General features: G+C 36.3%; 2 protein-coding genes across 2 annotated transcripts; both read right to left on the reverse strand.

Moving 5' to 3' along the window:
- Positions 1–4,054: 4,054 nt before the first annotated feature.
- LOC110384479 (brachyurin) lies at positions 4,055–5,538 on the reverse strand. Its single transcript, XM_021345778.3, has 5 exons — positions 5,286–5,538; positions 4,925–5,192; positions 4,613–4,711; positions 4,345–4,538; positions 4,055–4,239 (listed from the first exon to the last, which is right to left on the reverse strand). The coding sequence occupies exons 1-5, from the start codon at positions 5,505–5,507 to the stop codon at positions 4,135–4,137; spliced, it is 888 nt and encodes a 295-aa protein (XP_021201453.3). The 5' UTR covers positions 5,508–5,538; the 3' UTR covers positions 4,055–4,134.
- Positions 5,539–8,511: 2,973 nt separating this feature from the next.
- Positions 8,512–11,706, reverse strand: LOC110384488 (brachyurin). Its single transcript, XM_049844745.2, has 5 exons — positions 11,438–11,706; positions 10,981–11,248; positions 10,686–10,784; positions 8,810–9,000; positions 8,512–8,651 (listed from the first exon to the last, which is right to left on the reverse strand). Exons 1-5 carry the CDS (start codon positions 11,663–11,665, stop codon positions 8,553–8,555), a joined length of 885 nt encoding a protein of 294 aa, XP_049700702.2. The 5' UTR covers positions 11,666–11,706; the 3' UTR covers positions 8,512–8,552.
- Between the last annotated feature and the right edge of the window lie 4,214 nt (positions 11,707–15,920).

The raw sequence follows: 15,920 nt of genomic DNA on the forward strand, positions 1-15,920 counted from the left end.
AGGTAAATGGCAGTCCATATAAAATAAATCAATAGATCGTAGGGTTGCCTAAGGTTTGAACCGCACGAAAAAATAAAGTCCCTGAATAATAGGTACATTAGAAGCAATGTGTACAAACTTCTTGGTCACTCCCTACTTTTTTTTTTTTTTGATGTCATAATAAAAACTTCTTGCCACGATGTTTCTGTCAAATATTCTTGTCGCCCGCGCGCGCGGTCCTCAAAAAATCCCCTAAAATGTCGCTAGAAGATAGCTCTCCGCTAGTGCCGTGGAATCAAAGACTTTACCAGCACGCGAGTGAAAGTGCGGAGGAAGCTTCCCGCGCGCTGGCAGGCCGGCATCGAGTGCCCCATCGTTGGCGGATTCTTCCCCGTCCAGTTCCCACTTCCCAGGTAAGTTTGCCTTTTTCACTCATTTAACACGGGATTTCAACGGGGAACTTCTCCAGAGAGAACTGTTCACGATGTGTTTCGATTAGTTATGTAAAGAAAGTTACAAGAGGTGAGACTATTTTTAAATTTTTTCCATAATTGTAAGTAATTGTTAATGGTTGTTAGTTGTATCATAGATTATCTAGGTACTTATTAGTTGCTTCGTGTTGTATCGTTGTATCACACGTCATAATAATTTTGACGATATTGATTTTCATAAATTTTATCAATACCAATCCATTCGTGATTACCTACTTATCTATGATAGAATTAGGCGCTTTGATGACGTTTTTTTTCGCGTCATGCATAAAGCATTCTTTGATGCCTAGGTATATACTTAGGTACCTACCCAACTACTATTCCTTTTAAACCATATAGGACACTATTAAACTTACCTCAGCTCACGCTTGAAAGGGAACGTAGCTAGGTAGGTACTGCAACCTGTAGCCCAAGCTAGATTATGAAAATCAGTTCAATGCCATAAAAGACTGATACGCAACAAATCAGCATAGTAGGTATAGGTAAGTAGATAATGTGGCTATTTACGTCAAACTAAATTTAGTGAACAATTGATACTGATTATAACTGAAAAACAAACAGAATGCCGTACCACTATATAATCTGTGGTACCACATAGAGTGCTTTTTAATAGGTATATGTAGTACCTATTCTTTGATTCACTTTATGGCTCCATGCTATATAATACATACATACAAGAGAAATAAAGTCGTTCAAAGGAATTAATGGCCTGCTTCAGGACGGTCTGAACTTGGTAGGTACGAGCACTTTGCAGAACTTAACTCCCTAACATAGCCACAAGTAGAACAACAACAAAGAGGTTTAAATGTATGGATACTACTTAGGTACTTGACTAAAGCTTGTAAAAATCCAAAAATAAAAACGCACTAAACTCAATAACTTATCTATCTATCCACGTCTCAGGATAGGCAGTACAGAAAATTTAATAAAGTAACGTTATTAAATAATGTTAAAGGAAGTCTAGAGTTCGTCTATTTCAGTCGCACTTATTGAAATTCCATATTGTTTCATCTCAATTTTCTACAGAACGCTAGTCGGAGCCGCATGCTACTGACATTTAATAAACTTGCACGCCGGATTATGGAGTTTACGGTGATACGTTTTTGTAGACTACGACTGAAGCGTTTTGGTACTTTAAGTTATAGTCCACACATGGTCCACACTAATCGGTTGTCTTGGTAAAAATATAAGGATATTAGGATTAGATATCTACATATACAACATATCTAAGCACTTGCCAGAAGACTGGTAGGTAGGTACTATTAATGCGCTTGCTCTGTAGATAATGCAATTATGGATACTTATACCATATTATTTTTAATTATGATGCTTGCATTATGTAATTATCGTATATTTATCATAATCCATTTGCTTTAGTTGCAATCTAAAAAGCGTTAAAGAATAATCCCTGATATTAAAGAGTATTAATGTGTACGTGATATCGTATTAGTATCACCATTCAATCCTGTTTGATATAAATAATTGTGCAATTAGACGTAAATCAATCGTATCCTATAATACCTACACTTTTAAGTATAAAATTAATCAGCCTTCATTTACGGTCTCGGACAGTAGTTTTTAATTATTCTGTGACACAATTTTGATTGTTCAGTGTTTCAGGAAAGAGTTGCAATCATATCGACCCATTTCCATTTATTTCTGCATTTATTATACCTTTCACTATTGTTATGCGACTTGATATTTTTTTTTGTCAAAATATTCACTTAGTACCTATCTGCCTGCAAGTATCAAGTAATTTCCACCAGCATCTAGTTGAACGCGTATGCGTCAAGTTCATGGGCGGGCGCGAAGGCTTTCGTTGTCTACAATTTACTTAGGTACAACACGACGCGCCCTGGCTGTTTGAAGTTTGACAAATAACTTGGTCATGATGAAATGACAACATACTATGAAAACTAAAAAAAAATGGATGTTAAAATCGTTTTGGTACGTAATACGAATTAATCTGATTGGGTTTTTACTCGTACATATATTTCAGAACTGAAATCCAATTACTTAAGATAAGAATAATTATTTTACAGGTGGTGAGCTAGCCTATTATGATCACAATCTTCTACATAACGATCACATTTATAAATTTTAAATGTGTCAGGATCGCCTCAGGCCCAAACTACAAAATATTGATAAGGGGGGATAGGTTCGACAACTGAGCAGTTCAAATAACAAATGAAAACCTGTTAAATCTACTCTATAAAGCACAAGAATAGCAACCAACTAAATCTCATTTCTGTATGCGCTAATGTGCATAAAGGCATAATACTAAAGACAGTGTGCGACGTGGGTAATCAATTTAATCTAGTCCAATGATTTTCTTTGAGAGGCTCCGACATCGACTCGGCATTAGTTGGCGATTAACCCCGGTGCGGCAATTATCACGGTAATTAAATTTACGCTGTGTTATGACTAATTTATTCCATAACAACAGCTCTCGACTCTACTAGACTTACTAGACTAAGAGTGCGCTTTTGGCAATCGCATTTTAATGTATTTGTAATCGTGATGGATATTTAATGATTAAAAATATATTAATCACATACATTATAAGATAAAGTGTAGTATCGGCTTACGATATAATTACTTAAATAGTCACCTATATGCGATATGATTGACGTTTTCCGTAGGTAGGTACCTACCTAAATCGTCATCATATTCTAGATTCCTCGCGTAACTCAAGTTCCATCACTACATTGGTATTATAAAAACAAAGCCGCATTTTCTGTCCCTATATCCGTGTGTACGCTTAAATCTTCAAAAATACGCAACCGCTTTTCATGCGTTTTAAATATATGAGTGATTGAAGAGGAAGGTTTACATGAATACTTAATAACATTCATTAAGTTGTGGGGAAATACTGATATTCCGTGCGAAGCCAGGGCGGGTCGCTAGTCTAGAATAAATAAAATTAAAGTGAATTCGATATTGGCACAATTTTAGCGGCCCAGGAAGTGTGACGTGGCAATGATGACGCCACGTCATACGCTGATTCTAATTGGCGTCGGTGTTCGGCGGCGTCGGGCCATGACTCGATTTGAGTTTCCCGAGTGCTAACGAACGCGCTCACGAGGACTTTGTTTACAGCCTTCAGGTGTGTAACGCACGCCAAATTATTTATAGTTTTTAGGTCTAAAGGTCCGGATTTGAAAACATTTTGTAGAAGAATAAGAAGTCAACGCGATGTAAATTGATAAGTTGGTCAATAATCATGTATCCACGTACCTATGCACGAGGACCTTCGTGGAGGAGAATCGCTCTGGTAAACTACACAAATATACAAGCAACGCTTAACTACGTATTCAAAACCATTACGTTGATGTATAGATAGGTATCTACATATTTTATCAAAGGATGTAGTATTCATATTACTCACTATTTTGGCACCTATTTATTTTATATAAGTTATTGCGTTTCTGTCTGATAGCGACTAATTAGCTGCTTTTATTGAGAACCGAATAAATTCATCAAAATAATCTTTCGTTATTAAGATAATGACAAAATATTGGAGTTTTTACAAATATTCATTGAGAACGATCTATCAAGTAAAAAGTAAGTAGAAAGAAAGTAACTTTAAATAAATAAAACATTTATTTAAATTAACGGATTTTAAAAATAGCTCTGTAGGTATGGCAAAATATTCTGCTGATATTTAGAGCTGGCCGTTGATCCAGCTGATGTAAGAGGTGACTCTGGCGAAGGCAGCGGGAGATCCAACCTGGCAACCACGGGCAGATCCGAAGGAGGTGATACCGATCTGTAGGAAAGAAAGAAATAGATGAGGAACAGAAAATACGAACAATGTAACTTGATTAAGTAGCTGCAGTTGGAATAATAATGAAGATCTTAAGCATCGTCTTACCAAGAGTGGTCTGCTGTTCCTGGTGACGACGAGAGGACCGCCGGAGTCACCGCGGCAAGTGCTCCTGCCGTTGGCACCGCTTGTGCAAATGTTGGAGTCCTGGATCAGGAGGGGGAATGAGGATCTGCACACAGCGTTGGTGATCACTGGCAGGTTGACGTGGCTCAGAGCCTGGTTGCTGGAGATGCTGCCGCCTATTAAAAAATAAGTGTTTTGAAATTGGAACTAAAGCTTTATGAATTAAAAGGCAATAAGAGGGATTCCTTACTGTCACTGGTGAGACCGAAGCCGGAGGCGAGGGCAGTTTCACCGGCGAAGTTCTCGTTGATCTGGCTGCCACTGGGCAGAGCGATGATGGCAATGGTGTCTGTGAAACAAAATTAATTAAACTCAGTATGAAGTGCCAAGACATTAGACAGTCAAGGCATTAGTGGGTATTGAATGCAATCATTAATAATGACTTACAAAAATAAAGTTTTATCACAAGATGAAAGTTGAAGTTCTATTCTATCAACGCTTAAATCAAAATTGTAAGTGCATATTCAACCTTAAATTCATCGGCTAAAATGTAGGTACTTACTTGAGGTGCCAACGTTGGTGCCCAATCTGATCACGGCAACATCGTTACGGATAAGGCTAGGAGTCCAGCTACCGTGCATAACAACATTGGATGTAGCGATTCTGGTACCGCCGGAGAACAATGTGGTGGAACCAAGAACAACGGTGAATCTCCAGGCCTGGTTTTGGCCGTCGAACCAGCAGTGAGCAGCGGTCAGTACACGGGAAGCGCTGATCAGGGAGCCTCCGCAGACAGCCTGGCCACCTGACAAGTCAATGACGAGACCAGCCTATACAGAAGGAAAATCAAAATTATTAACGTCAAAGTTTAAGAATCAATTTACGAATAAGTATTTGAGTTGACAGAGTAAAGCAAATCTTACCTGGTAAGGGATCTGTCCGAGACTGGACAATGAACCACCGACGATCCTGCTAGCAGAGCTAGCTTCTTCAGCGCTGCGGATTTTCTCAGCCTCTGGAATACCGAATTTGGTGAGGTATCCCCAAGCGGTAATATCTTCCAGATCAATAGAATCCTCGAGGTGGACGTTCCTTGCGGAGGCCACCGCCGCGAGCGCCAGGAGTGTCAGTGCCACGAACTTCATTTTGCCGATATTGAAGAACTATTAAGTTAACAAACTCTCGCTCTCTACGTATTTATAGTACAGATTTCCGATTATTTTTAAGATTAAATCGTTAATAATGTGATATCATTTGTTTTATCAACAAAGACCTGGTACTTCAAATCCTGAGATTACAGATTAGGTGACTTTTATGTACATGCATTGTACATAAAAATTGATTGATTCCTTCCATTCATAGCCTAGATTTTGGACAACATCGTTGAAATCAGCTACTCAATACCTTAATGTGTTTTTATAACAAAAGGGAAATCAATAGTTTATAATTATTCATTTAACTGGCCTGTCGTTGTCCACCAAACCGTTTTTTAGCTATTACTCCCGCACGATCTGTCGCCAAGCTCGCATGATGGGGGAAAATCAAGGTACCTTATTAAAATAGAATTTTCACATATTAAGTACTGTGTTTTAACTAATCCAAGCTCGTGATGAATAAATGGAGAAATGACCCAATCTCATTTTTACCTTTTATTACATATTCATTACATATTTCTTTAACACATTTCATTGCGGATGTTGAAATAGTTAAATTGTGTTTAAGTAGTAAGTGATAAGTTTGACCAACGAAAATATGTTTAAGTAAGGTATGCTAGGTTAAGGGTTAAAGGTATCTTTCGTTTATAGGTACTTACGGAATTTTCATATTTTGATTAAGTGGAATTTGAATATCGGTATACCTACATTCAGAATAGGTGATTCTATTAGCGAAGGTGAGTTGCTATGCCTAAAATGTAACAAATTAGGTAGTTATGTACATACATACGCAAGTGCAAAGTTTGGCATAGCATGAATATACAAACATTAACGATAAGAGCTTACCTATTTCAAAACATGAGTGTTAATTCGCTGATAAACCCAATACGAAAAGGTTTTTCCTAAATACTGATAAATACAGTGAAAGGTACCTATTATTGATCAATGAAAATGTATTGATTAATTATATATTAACTACTAGCTGTTCTCCGCGGATTGACCTGTGTTTGTGTCTAACAGGAACTAAATCCTGCATCTGGCTATAAAGCCATGGTTTCTGCCAGTGAAAGTGCCGTTAAAATCGGTCCAGCCATGACATAAATGAAGTAGTTGAATCAAATAGATAGACAGTCAAAAATAAAATTGTTTTGATACATAAAATAGTAGGTAGCTCTTTGCAAGGTTTCACTCGCACTATAAGGGATAATTTAGCTTCCCAACAGAGTAAGAATTTTTTTAAGAAATCGGATCATGGTTTTCAGTTTTGAGGATAGATACAAAAAAAGTTTCCTCTTTATTGTATGAGTAAGAGGATGATGTCCGTATTAACAACTAAGCCCTAATGCATCATTTCAAGCGGATTTTTTTATTTACAGCAAACAGACGCACCCATGTTATTTATATAATAATATCTTTAAACACTTTTACACGATGACTAGCACTTCAATGTAATAGCTTGGATTAATATGTAATTAATTGTTAGATAGGCAAATAAAGATAAATTATTTCCTGTACTTGTTTTTTATGGTCCTGGCTAAGTAACAGCCGCACGGTTCGACCGATCATAAGGTCAAGAAACGTTTGGCGAGGTCAATCCGTGGATGGGTGCCCAGTACCCATCTTGTCATGACCTGCTGTCATTTGGACATCTTTGGCAGTTGCTAAGGGTAGTCAGGAGCCAGAAAGTCTGACAACTAACCTTGCTAAGTGGTATCGGATAACCTGTCTACTGGGTTTGGGGTTGTTGTGGAGGTTAGATAGGCAGTGACTCCATGTAAAACAAACTTAGCTTCCTCTCAGCTGAAAGCCGATCCTAACACGGGAAAAGGCTAGGCAGATTATAATGATGTTGATGTATTTTATTACAGTGTTGCTTTGCGTTTACTTCTTCAAGATTGGAAAGAATGAAAACCTTTGATATACGAGAAAAATCGGATATTTTATATACGATCGGAAAACTTAAAAGTTTGTCATAGTTAACATTAATTACTTGAAGGGAGGATACACTCTAAGAACTCCCCTATGTATTTCCTTATGTACACTCTATGAACTCTATGTATTTCCTTATGTACACTCTATGAACTCTATGTATTTCCTTATGTACACTCTGTGAACTCCCCTATGATTTGCCTTATATACACTCTATGAACTCCCCTATGTATTTCCTTATGTACACTCTATGAACACCCCTATGTATTTCCTTATGTACACTCTATGAATTCCCCTTTTTATTTCCTTATGTACATTTTATGAATTCTCCTATGTATTTCGGCGGCTGAAACCGAGTGGAACATTCAGTAATAATAAGACCTAAATTTGATGTTTATCTGTTCTGGTTTCTTTGTACCTACCTGTATGACTATTCTTATCGTTAAAATTATATTCTAAAACCAAAGACTGTTATTGGGTCCCTATAATTATGATTAGCACTAATAGGTAGCATCATTTTCTATCTACCTAATCATGACTAATATTGCACACTGTTTATCATGAACCATCAGGTGCTATTATTGAGTTCAAATTCAGTAACGACTTTTGTAATTATTTTGATGAATTCTACGAAACTTTGTACATCTGCTAAACCGCATCATCCTAATGATTGCGCTAAGGACATTCGACGCTTGGCCCCAATACATGTGCGTTCACTATATGCGATTAGTCTACAAAAACAATGTCCAGGGGAGCAATGTAGGCAGTAACTGTAGGACCGGTAAAACTACCTTCTACTCAAATGAAAAATGTTATAATTTAAGTTGTTTATTGGATGGGCTCGTTGGCAGGACTGACAATTTATTGTAAAACACCTACTCTGTCTTAATTAAAAGAAAATAATTTCAATTGTAATCGTCGGATTACAATTGAAATTACAGTATTAAATAATATAACCAATAAATAAAAACTATTATTATACAGCCTCTACAGCACCAATTGAAAGTTGAAATTAATGACAATTGCTAAATTATTGATTTAATGAACGGAATAATAAAAATGTTAATGTATTTACAGTTTTAATAGATATTTATTACATTAAACAGTTCAAAGGCGGTTGTTGATCCAGGTCATGAAAGAAGTTACTCTGGCGAATCCAGAGGGACTACTGCTTCCACACCCTCCTCCAAACGATGAAATACCAATCTGTAAAAAAAGGGAGAAATTAGAAAATCATTACTCTGTATTTGATGTTTGTCTCAACTGCTTCACTAGATAGCTTTTCGAGGTAATCTAACTCTCCCCATTGCGGAAAGTATACAAAATAGATAAATACTGGTACTGGTGCATTAGGTCCTACTTACCAAGAGTGGTCTGTTGTTTCGGACAACAATAAGAGGACCACCGGAGTCACCACTGCAGATGCCCTTGTTACCAGCACCGCTGGTGCATACGTTAGATGGTTGGATGATAGTGGGCCAGAGCGCGGCACACTCAGCATTGGGGATCACAGGTACGGCCACGAAGCTCAGCTGTTGATTAGCGGTTACTCCAGCTGTTTCGTCATAGACATATACACTCTTTTGCAAAAAAAACGGGCACCTATGTGAAATCTTAGTTTTAAGGACTTTAAGTGTATTTCAAAGGGTTTTAATGATTGTAATATGTTTCTAGCATCAAAAGAGTTAGCCGAGCATGCGTGTGAGTGTATTCTAAATTTGAATTTTGTACAATTGCTAAGAAATTGATTAAACCTTGTTTTGGACGAATTGCTGGCAGAAAGTTCGTCGGTGTTTTGAAATGTTTTTGAAGTGATTTTCAGGAAAATGATAATGCAGTTTTAATTAATGATTAATGTACTTTTTTGTTACATCAAAACATTTTTGAAAAACTATGCGTATTTGATAAAATGTTCACCCGCTTTAAATGGGCTAAACTGATGGTTGATGGCAATGTTAAGAGTTTCGGTATTTTAGTGTAAAGCGTTCTATTGTTTAGATATTGTACCCACGTGTTTTAAAATATCGCTTTTTCATAATTAAACACTATTTAGAAGAGTATCAGTACCTTTGGCTGCGACAAAACCAATTTAAAGTTAGCAGTGCCGATCACAACTCGTCTCCTATCGGACTTTAACATTTTTAAAAGTCTTGAAATTCTACAAAATACAGAAAATAGCGCATAGACTGTGAGCACGAGGTCTTAAGGTCTCGTAATCACTGATTTTTAAACAACCTCGTCTCTTGGGAAACTCCGTAGATCACTGAAGACCTATGAGTCTGAGCGTTCAAATAGCGTATCTTCATCCCATGGACATTTTAATAAATAAACTTGCCTACAATGAGATTTTCTGGCATCTACAGCACTTTCCTGATTAAATCATAACAATAATTGGCTATCTGCTCATTTCTTAAGAAACATACGTTTGGCCAATAATTTTGAATTTTTGACTCCCTTTCAGCTAAATCGTCGTTTAGTAAACCGATACCTATGGAGTTATAGAGAGCTTCAACGCGGCAATAATTTGACTTTTCAGATAGCTTCAACCCTCCGCACCATTTTTCATGTGGTTAATTTTAACATTTATCACAAAATTTTGTATTTTTAAATGTCAAAGTCCGATAGGAGGCGAGTTGTGATCGGCACTGCTTACTTTAAATTGGTTTTGTCGCAGCCAAAGGTACTGATACTCTTCTAAATAGTGTTTAATTATGAAAAAGCGATATTTTAAAATACGTGGGTACAATATCTAAACAATAGAACGCTTTACACTAAAATACCGAAACTCTTAACATTGCCATCAACCATCAGTATAGCACATTTAGAGCGGGTGAACATTTTATCAAATACGCATAGTTTTTCAAAAATGTTTTGATCTAACAAAAAGTACATTAATCATTAATTAAAACTGCATTATCATTTTCCTGAAAATCATTCCAAAAACTTTTCAAAACACCGACGAACTTTCTGCCAGCAATTAGTCCAAAACAAGGTTTAACCAATTTCATAGCAATTGTACAAAATTCAAATTTAGAATACACTCTCACGCATGCTCGGCTAACTCTTTTGATGCTAGAAACATATTACAATCATTAAAACCCTTTGAAATACACGTAAAGTCCTTAAAACTAAGATTTCGCATAGGTGCCCGCTTTTTTTGCAAAAGAGTTTATTTTAATTTGTAAACCCAAACTCTATTAAGTAAGAAATATAATACAATTATGAATAAAAATCACTTACACGACGGGGTAAACCCAAAACCTGATACAATCGCTGTGTCACCAACAAAGTTTTCATTGAGCTGATTTCCAGAAGGTAGAGCGATAGGAGCGAGGATGCCTGGTGACAAATTGTTAGAAAATTAATGTGAGTCACAATCATGAAAGCTTTTGCACGTAACACGGTAAAAAAAAAGCTGTTAATTATGTAGCTTAACAATTACAGATATAAATTTTTAACACAAAGCTAAGGGATTTTTGGGTTAAAGAAGTATTTTTCGAAATTTAAACTTTTGTAATTTGTTTCCAATACTCACTGGAACTGCTTACGGCCGATGGTAAGTTGATCATAGCTACGTCATTTAAGATGATAGAGGGTGTCCAATTCTCATGCAGAACGAAGTTAGAGGTAACAATTCTAGTGCCACCGGTGAAAATAGTGATTGACCCAAGCACGACATTAATTCTTGTCACGAATGCAACGCCATCATCCAAGTTGTGAGCCGCGGTAAGTACTCTCGTTGGAGATACTAGAACAGCACTCGACAAAGAGACACGATTTGGCAGCTCAACGAGAAGACCAACCTAAAAATTTAAAATATTATGAAAAATGTTTTTCAAAACCAACGTAAATATATGAAACATGACAATAACAATGCAGGTTCTGTAATAGACTTGAGATACATGAATAATTACACCACGCAAAGATAAAGGAAGAAGCGTAAGTGAATCAGAAAATGATTAAAACTTCAAAATATCTTTGTAAACTCATACCTGATATGGGAATTGTCCAAGAAAAGCAAGAGAACCTCCGGCGATTCTGCTGGGATTACGTTGAGCTTCTTCCTCAGCTTTACGTACTTTCTCAGCTAAAGGAACCCCGATTCTGTCAATGTATCCATACGCGGTGTTCTTTTCTAAATCGATGACATCTTCGAGGGTGATATGCCTCGCGCAGGCAACCGCTAGAAGACAGAACAGAGACAATGCCGAGAACTTCATGTTGTCACTGCTCGTAAACTAATAGTTAGAAAAATTAAGGATGACACGTTTATATTGGTTATTCCATATAAGATGTGAATCCATGATAAGATTAATTGATTTGATAATGGTTTTAGAATATCCCAGGGTTTTCTGTAATCGTTAGGTATCTGAAATGTAGACAACATAAAAATAATTTCTTCAGTTACTTGAAGAATGATGATATCCTAACGATGATGCAAATGATCTTAGGGGTTAAAGTATGAAATTTCCGTTTTATTCTAGCAGGTTTTTGAATTGCCATAGAGTCTTCATGGTTTGAGGTTTTCGAATGAAACTTGGTTTCTGTGATGTTCTTCTTTTAAAAAACGTGAAACATTTGATTATCGATGTTCAATTGTTTTTGTTATTCAACTTAAACAGGAAAGATGGATACTGCAAAAAGGACATTGTTCCGGTTCCATACATGTTCTGCCTAAGAACCGTTCGAATGGAAAGTGACTTCTATAAACTCTTTAAATTATATGGAATCCTATGAAATAAGTTTTCACGAACGGACACTTCAGGAAACTAAAATAATTACGAAAAAAGTTAATATTTTGAGGTTATAAATAAAAAATAACCAAGCTTGCGTGAAATATCAGAGTAGTATTAATTAAAAATCAAACTACACTATACAAAATATCAACAATACTATGTACAGCTCGATATGTTCTCTTCTAGATCTAGGGAAAGACTACTCTACTAGATACTAGGAAAAGAGATAGTACCTAGTCAAGTTTAAGATAATTCTTTGACAATGATCATTTTATAAAGTTGCATTTTCTGTCTGTCCCTATGAATGCTTTAGATCTTTAAAACTACGCAATGAATTTGGGTGCGATTTTTTTAAATAGATAGAGTAGGTCAAGAGGAAGGTTTACACCAAGGTTTTACATTGCCACCGTGCGAAGACGGGGCGTGTGACTAGTTTTCATAAATGCTTAGAATTTGTATGAAAAACAACTACCTAAACGCTTTTGCTTTCAACGTTACGTTTCTTAATTTATAGTGAATCCACTTTGGATTTGTGATAAAACGCATAAGTATCCAAAATGGAAGAGTTCCATTCACCACAATTCATAAAATATCGATGTTATTACGATGGAGAATTATTTATTTAAATGATTGTTACTACTTTTATATTAGACAGTTACCTAGCTATCTACATGCCATAAGGCGGGAATCGAACCCGCGGTCTATTACCAAAAAGGCACAGACCATACTAAAAATGTCATTGTAGTGTACTGTATTATCACCGATATCTGTCGTCTCGTTGTCGCATAGACGCGGAGAGTGCACACTATACTCTATGGCCAGTTGGCGGGAAACGGGGAGAGTGTGTGGCACGGGAGTAAGACGTTGTGTGGGCAAGCGGGCCGATATCCTAATTGTCGGATGGTAATTGCGGAGACACAGGTAGGGCGAACACTACATTTGGCGACGAGTGAAAGTGTGATATTGGCGGCGTGTCTGTAAGTAGCGAACAATATTTCTTTTGAATTGAAAAGAAAGGAAGGGGCAGGTATGGTAAGTTCGGTTTGCGGATTAGAAGTCCCCCTAAACGGCCGAAGTCTGAACGGATTGGCCGTCTGTCCAGGGAACGTGCAAGTTAAAGTTTCTGGTAAGGATGCTAGTATGGTATCCAGTCACCGACTCGACTACAAATTATTGTATGAGACTTTGAGGAGTCTCACACCAATGCTCATGTCTGGGTTTTGCTTGGAAGGTTTGATTGTGTGTTCTTTGAAGCATATGAGTGTTAGACTAATATTATCCTGTGTTGTTCTGTATGTTATATTCTCTTTTCATACATTAAGGAACTATACTATATTTACCGAAGTATACTAAATCATTTTAGTTTTATACGGACAACACTACCTCTACTGTGAGGACAACACTAAAAAGAGATTTTGACAGTTAGAGCGCGCGCTTCCCTTGCGCTTCCTTCGTGGACTGATAAACTATGTTTTCTTACGATTGATATTAAATTGTGTTTTAAAAGTGAATACAAGAAGTTATTGTGATACGAATTGACGTTTTATTTCTGATTAAGGCTAGGAGATCATACCCTAGCTTATATCAGAAGCGGGAAGAACAGAAAACGCCTAATTACCAATGGGGCGCGAATGCTCCGAATACAATAAAATTAATGATCACGCCACACTATGCGAAACACTTAAACGAAGACGAGATGACCACAGCACTGATTGCTCAACCGCAATAATGTATCAAGGACTTATCTACTCAAGGAAAACAAAGCGACATGGTCAACAACTTGTGGAGCCTATAATGACGACGACCAGACAAGATTCTTGTGTGTAGATTACTGCTTGACACACACTACGCCTGATGGCGATTAGACACCTTCTCCGCCGCGATGCAACAGGTACCCAAGACATTGGACAATCAGGTATAAGCATTAATATATTTTTTTTTCTCATTCCAATTAATCCATGGAATAGAAAACAATCATTTAATTGCCCAAACATGTGTATACATGCATACACACGCAGGTGCATGCATGTAGGATAATACAATTATTAAAGGTATGTGCTTAAAACATGTTTGCCACTTGTCATGGCATACAAATATAAAACCAGAAACATAAATCATAAATCATTTATTTTGCTTGAAATATGGTTTTACATAAGGTGTTAACAATTATGTAAGTTGTGTACAAAACATATTTCACCCGTATTACGGGTATGCAAAATATGGTTCTTTAAAGCTAATAGAATTATACAATTATCTGTTTAATTAATATATTAATCAATTAAATTAATTTTTAAATTGAATTATTGGTTAAAAAAAAAGGTACGGCATTTAGTGCTCAACATTTATCTCTATATACTAAAAACTATTTGAGCTGACATTTCAGAGCTTCGGTACTGAGTTTTCTCTAGGTTATAGATATTTTGTTGTACATAATGGGTGCCATTCAAAATATAATTTAGCACATAAGTGCAGTTTTACATGGATGTGAACAGAGTTTGCTATTGATCCATTTGATGCATACATTTTTAAGGTGAGTAAATGTACAACAATATATTTCATTAGACATCCATAAACCAGCTGGGAACATGACAGATACTCTGAGGTAAACATTTATACCCTGAGTAATTATGTATGGTGTTATTTTTGCTACACATTGAATACATAAAATATTCATGAGAAAAGAGTAAATAAAGCAAGTAAAGCTAATTGCATAGTTCATGGGGATGATGGCCAAACGATTTGGTGTTAATGCATTATTTACATACATTACTGAAATAGACAAAGGAAGTACCTATAAAAATAAGTAAATAGGATATAACAATAGGATATTCATGATATAAAGCCAATATTACAATAATCAAAATTGAAATAATCACTTACAAATAGAGGTAGAAAATAAAGTGGTTAATTGACAACCAACAAAAACCGTGCGACACAGCTCTTGACTATTCTATGTACATCCAAAGCGGTGATAACAGGTATTAATAATGGATAATCAAATACTTTAAAGTGCTATAAACACTAAACTGGTTTTTATTAATAAAGTAACTATGAAACTAAATGCTTCAAGCCAGTATGTTTCAGACAGTAAGTATGTTTTACCAATATCTTGGTACTGCCAATAGCATACATCATTGTTAAGTAAAACTTCATTCCAAGCAAATATCATTGCTTGTTATTATTTTAAAGAGTATCTAAAGTGAAAATTATAAAAATGGTAATCTTTTTAAATGATCTTTTCCATATTATTAACTGTAAATTGCCTCACCTAGAAAAAGTTAAACTGCTTATTCTATCTGAATGTTGGATGATTTATTTATTTATTTTATTTTATTTTTATTTATTTATTCATCTACATACATTTACCATTACAGGTTACCCCAATGCGATAAATGCGCCTTAATTACATATAAATTATTTATACTTAAAACTACAGTCTTTACTATCTATAACTAATAATAAATAATGCATTCCTTGTGAATTCACTCCGAGAACAATAAAATAGGTCCGTTTCACTCGCTATGAGGTTGAGCATGCGGAGTGCACGCGTCAGCGGCGCCTCCCTTAACAAGTTAGTCCGAGCGCGCGGCACCACCAGCAGTGGCGGCCGCCGCCGGCGCCACACGTACCTGTCCGGCACACACAGACCCAACTGGCCGAGAACGACTGCATTATGCACCTTGCCTCTCAATAATTGAAATAAATATGAGGTCAGTGCCAGATCTCTCCTCACCCTTAA

This window comes from Helicoverpa armigera, chromosome 16 (genome assembly GCF_030705265.1).
Source record: "Helicoverpa armigera isolate CAAS_96S chromosome 16, ASM3070526v1, whole genome shotgun sequence".
Taxonomy (NCBI): domain Eukaryota; kingdom Metazoa; phylum Arthropoda; class Insecta; order Lepidoptera; family Noctuidae; genus Helicoverpa; species Helicoverpa armigera.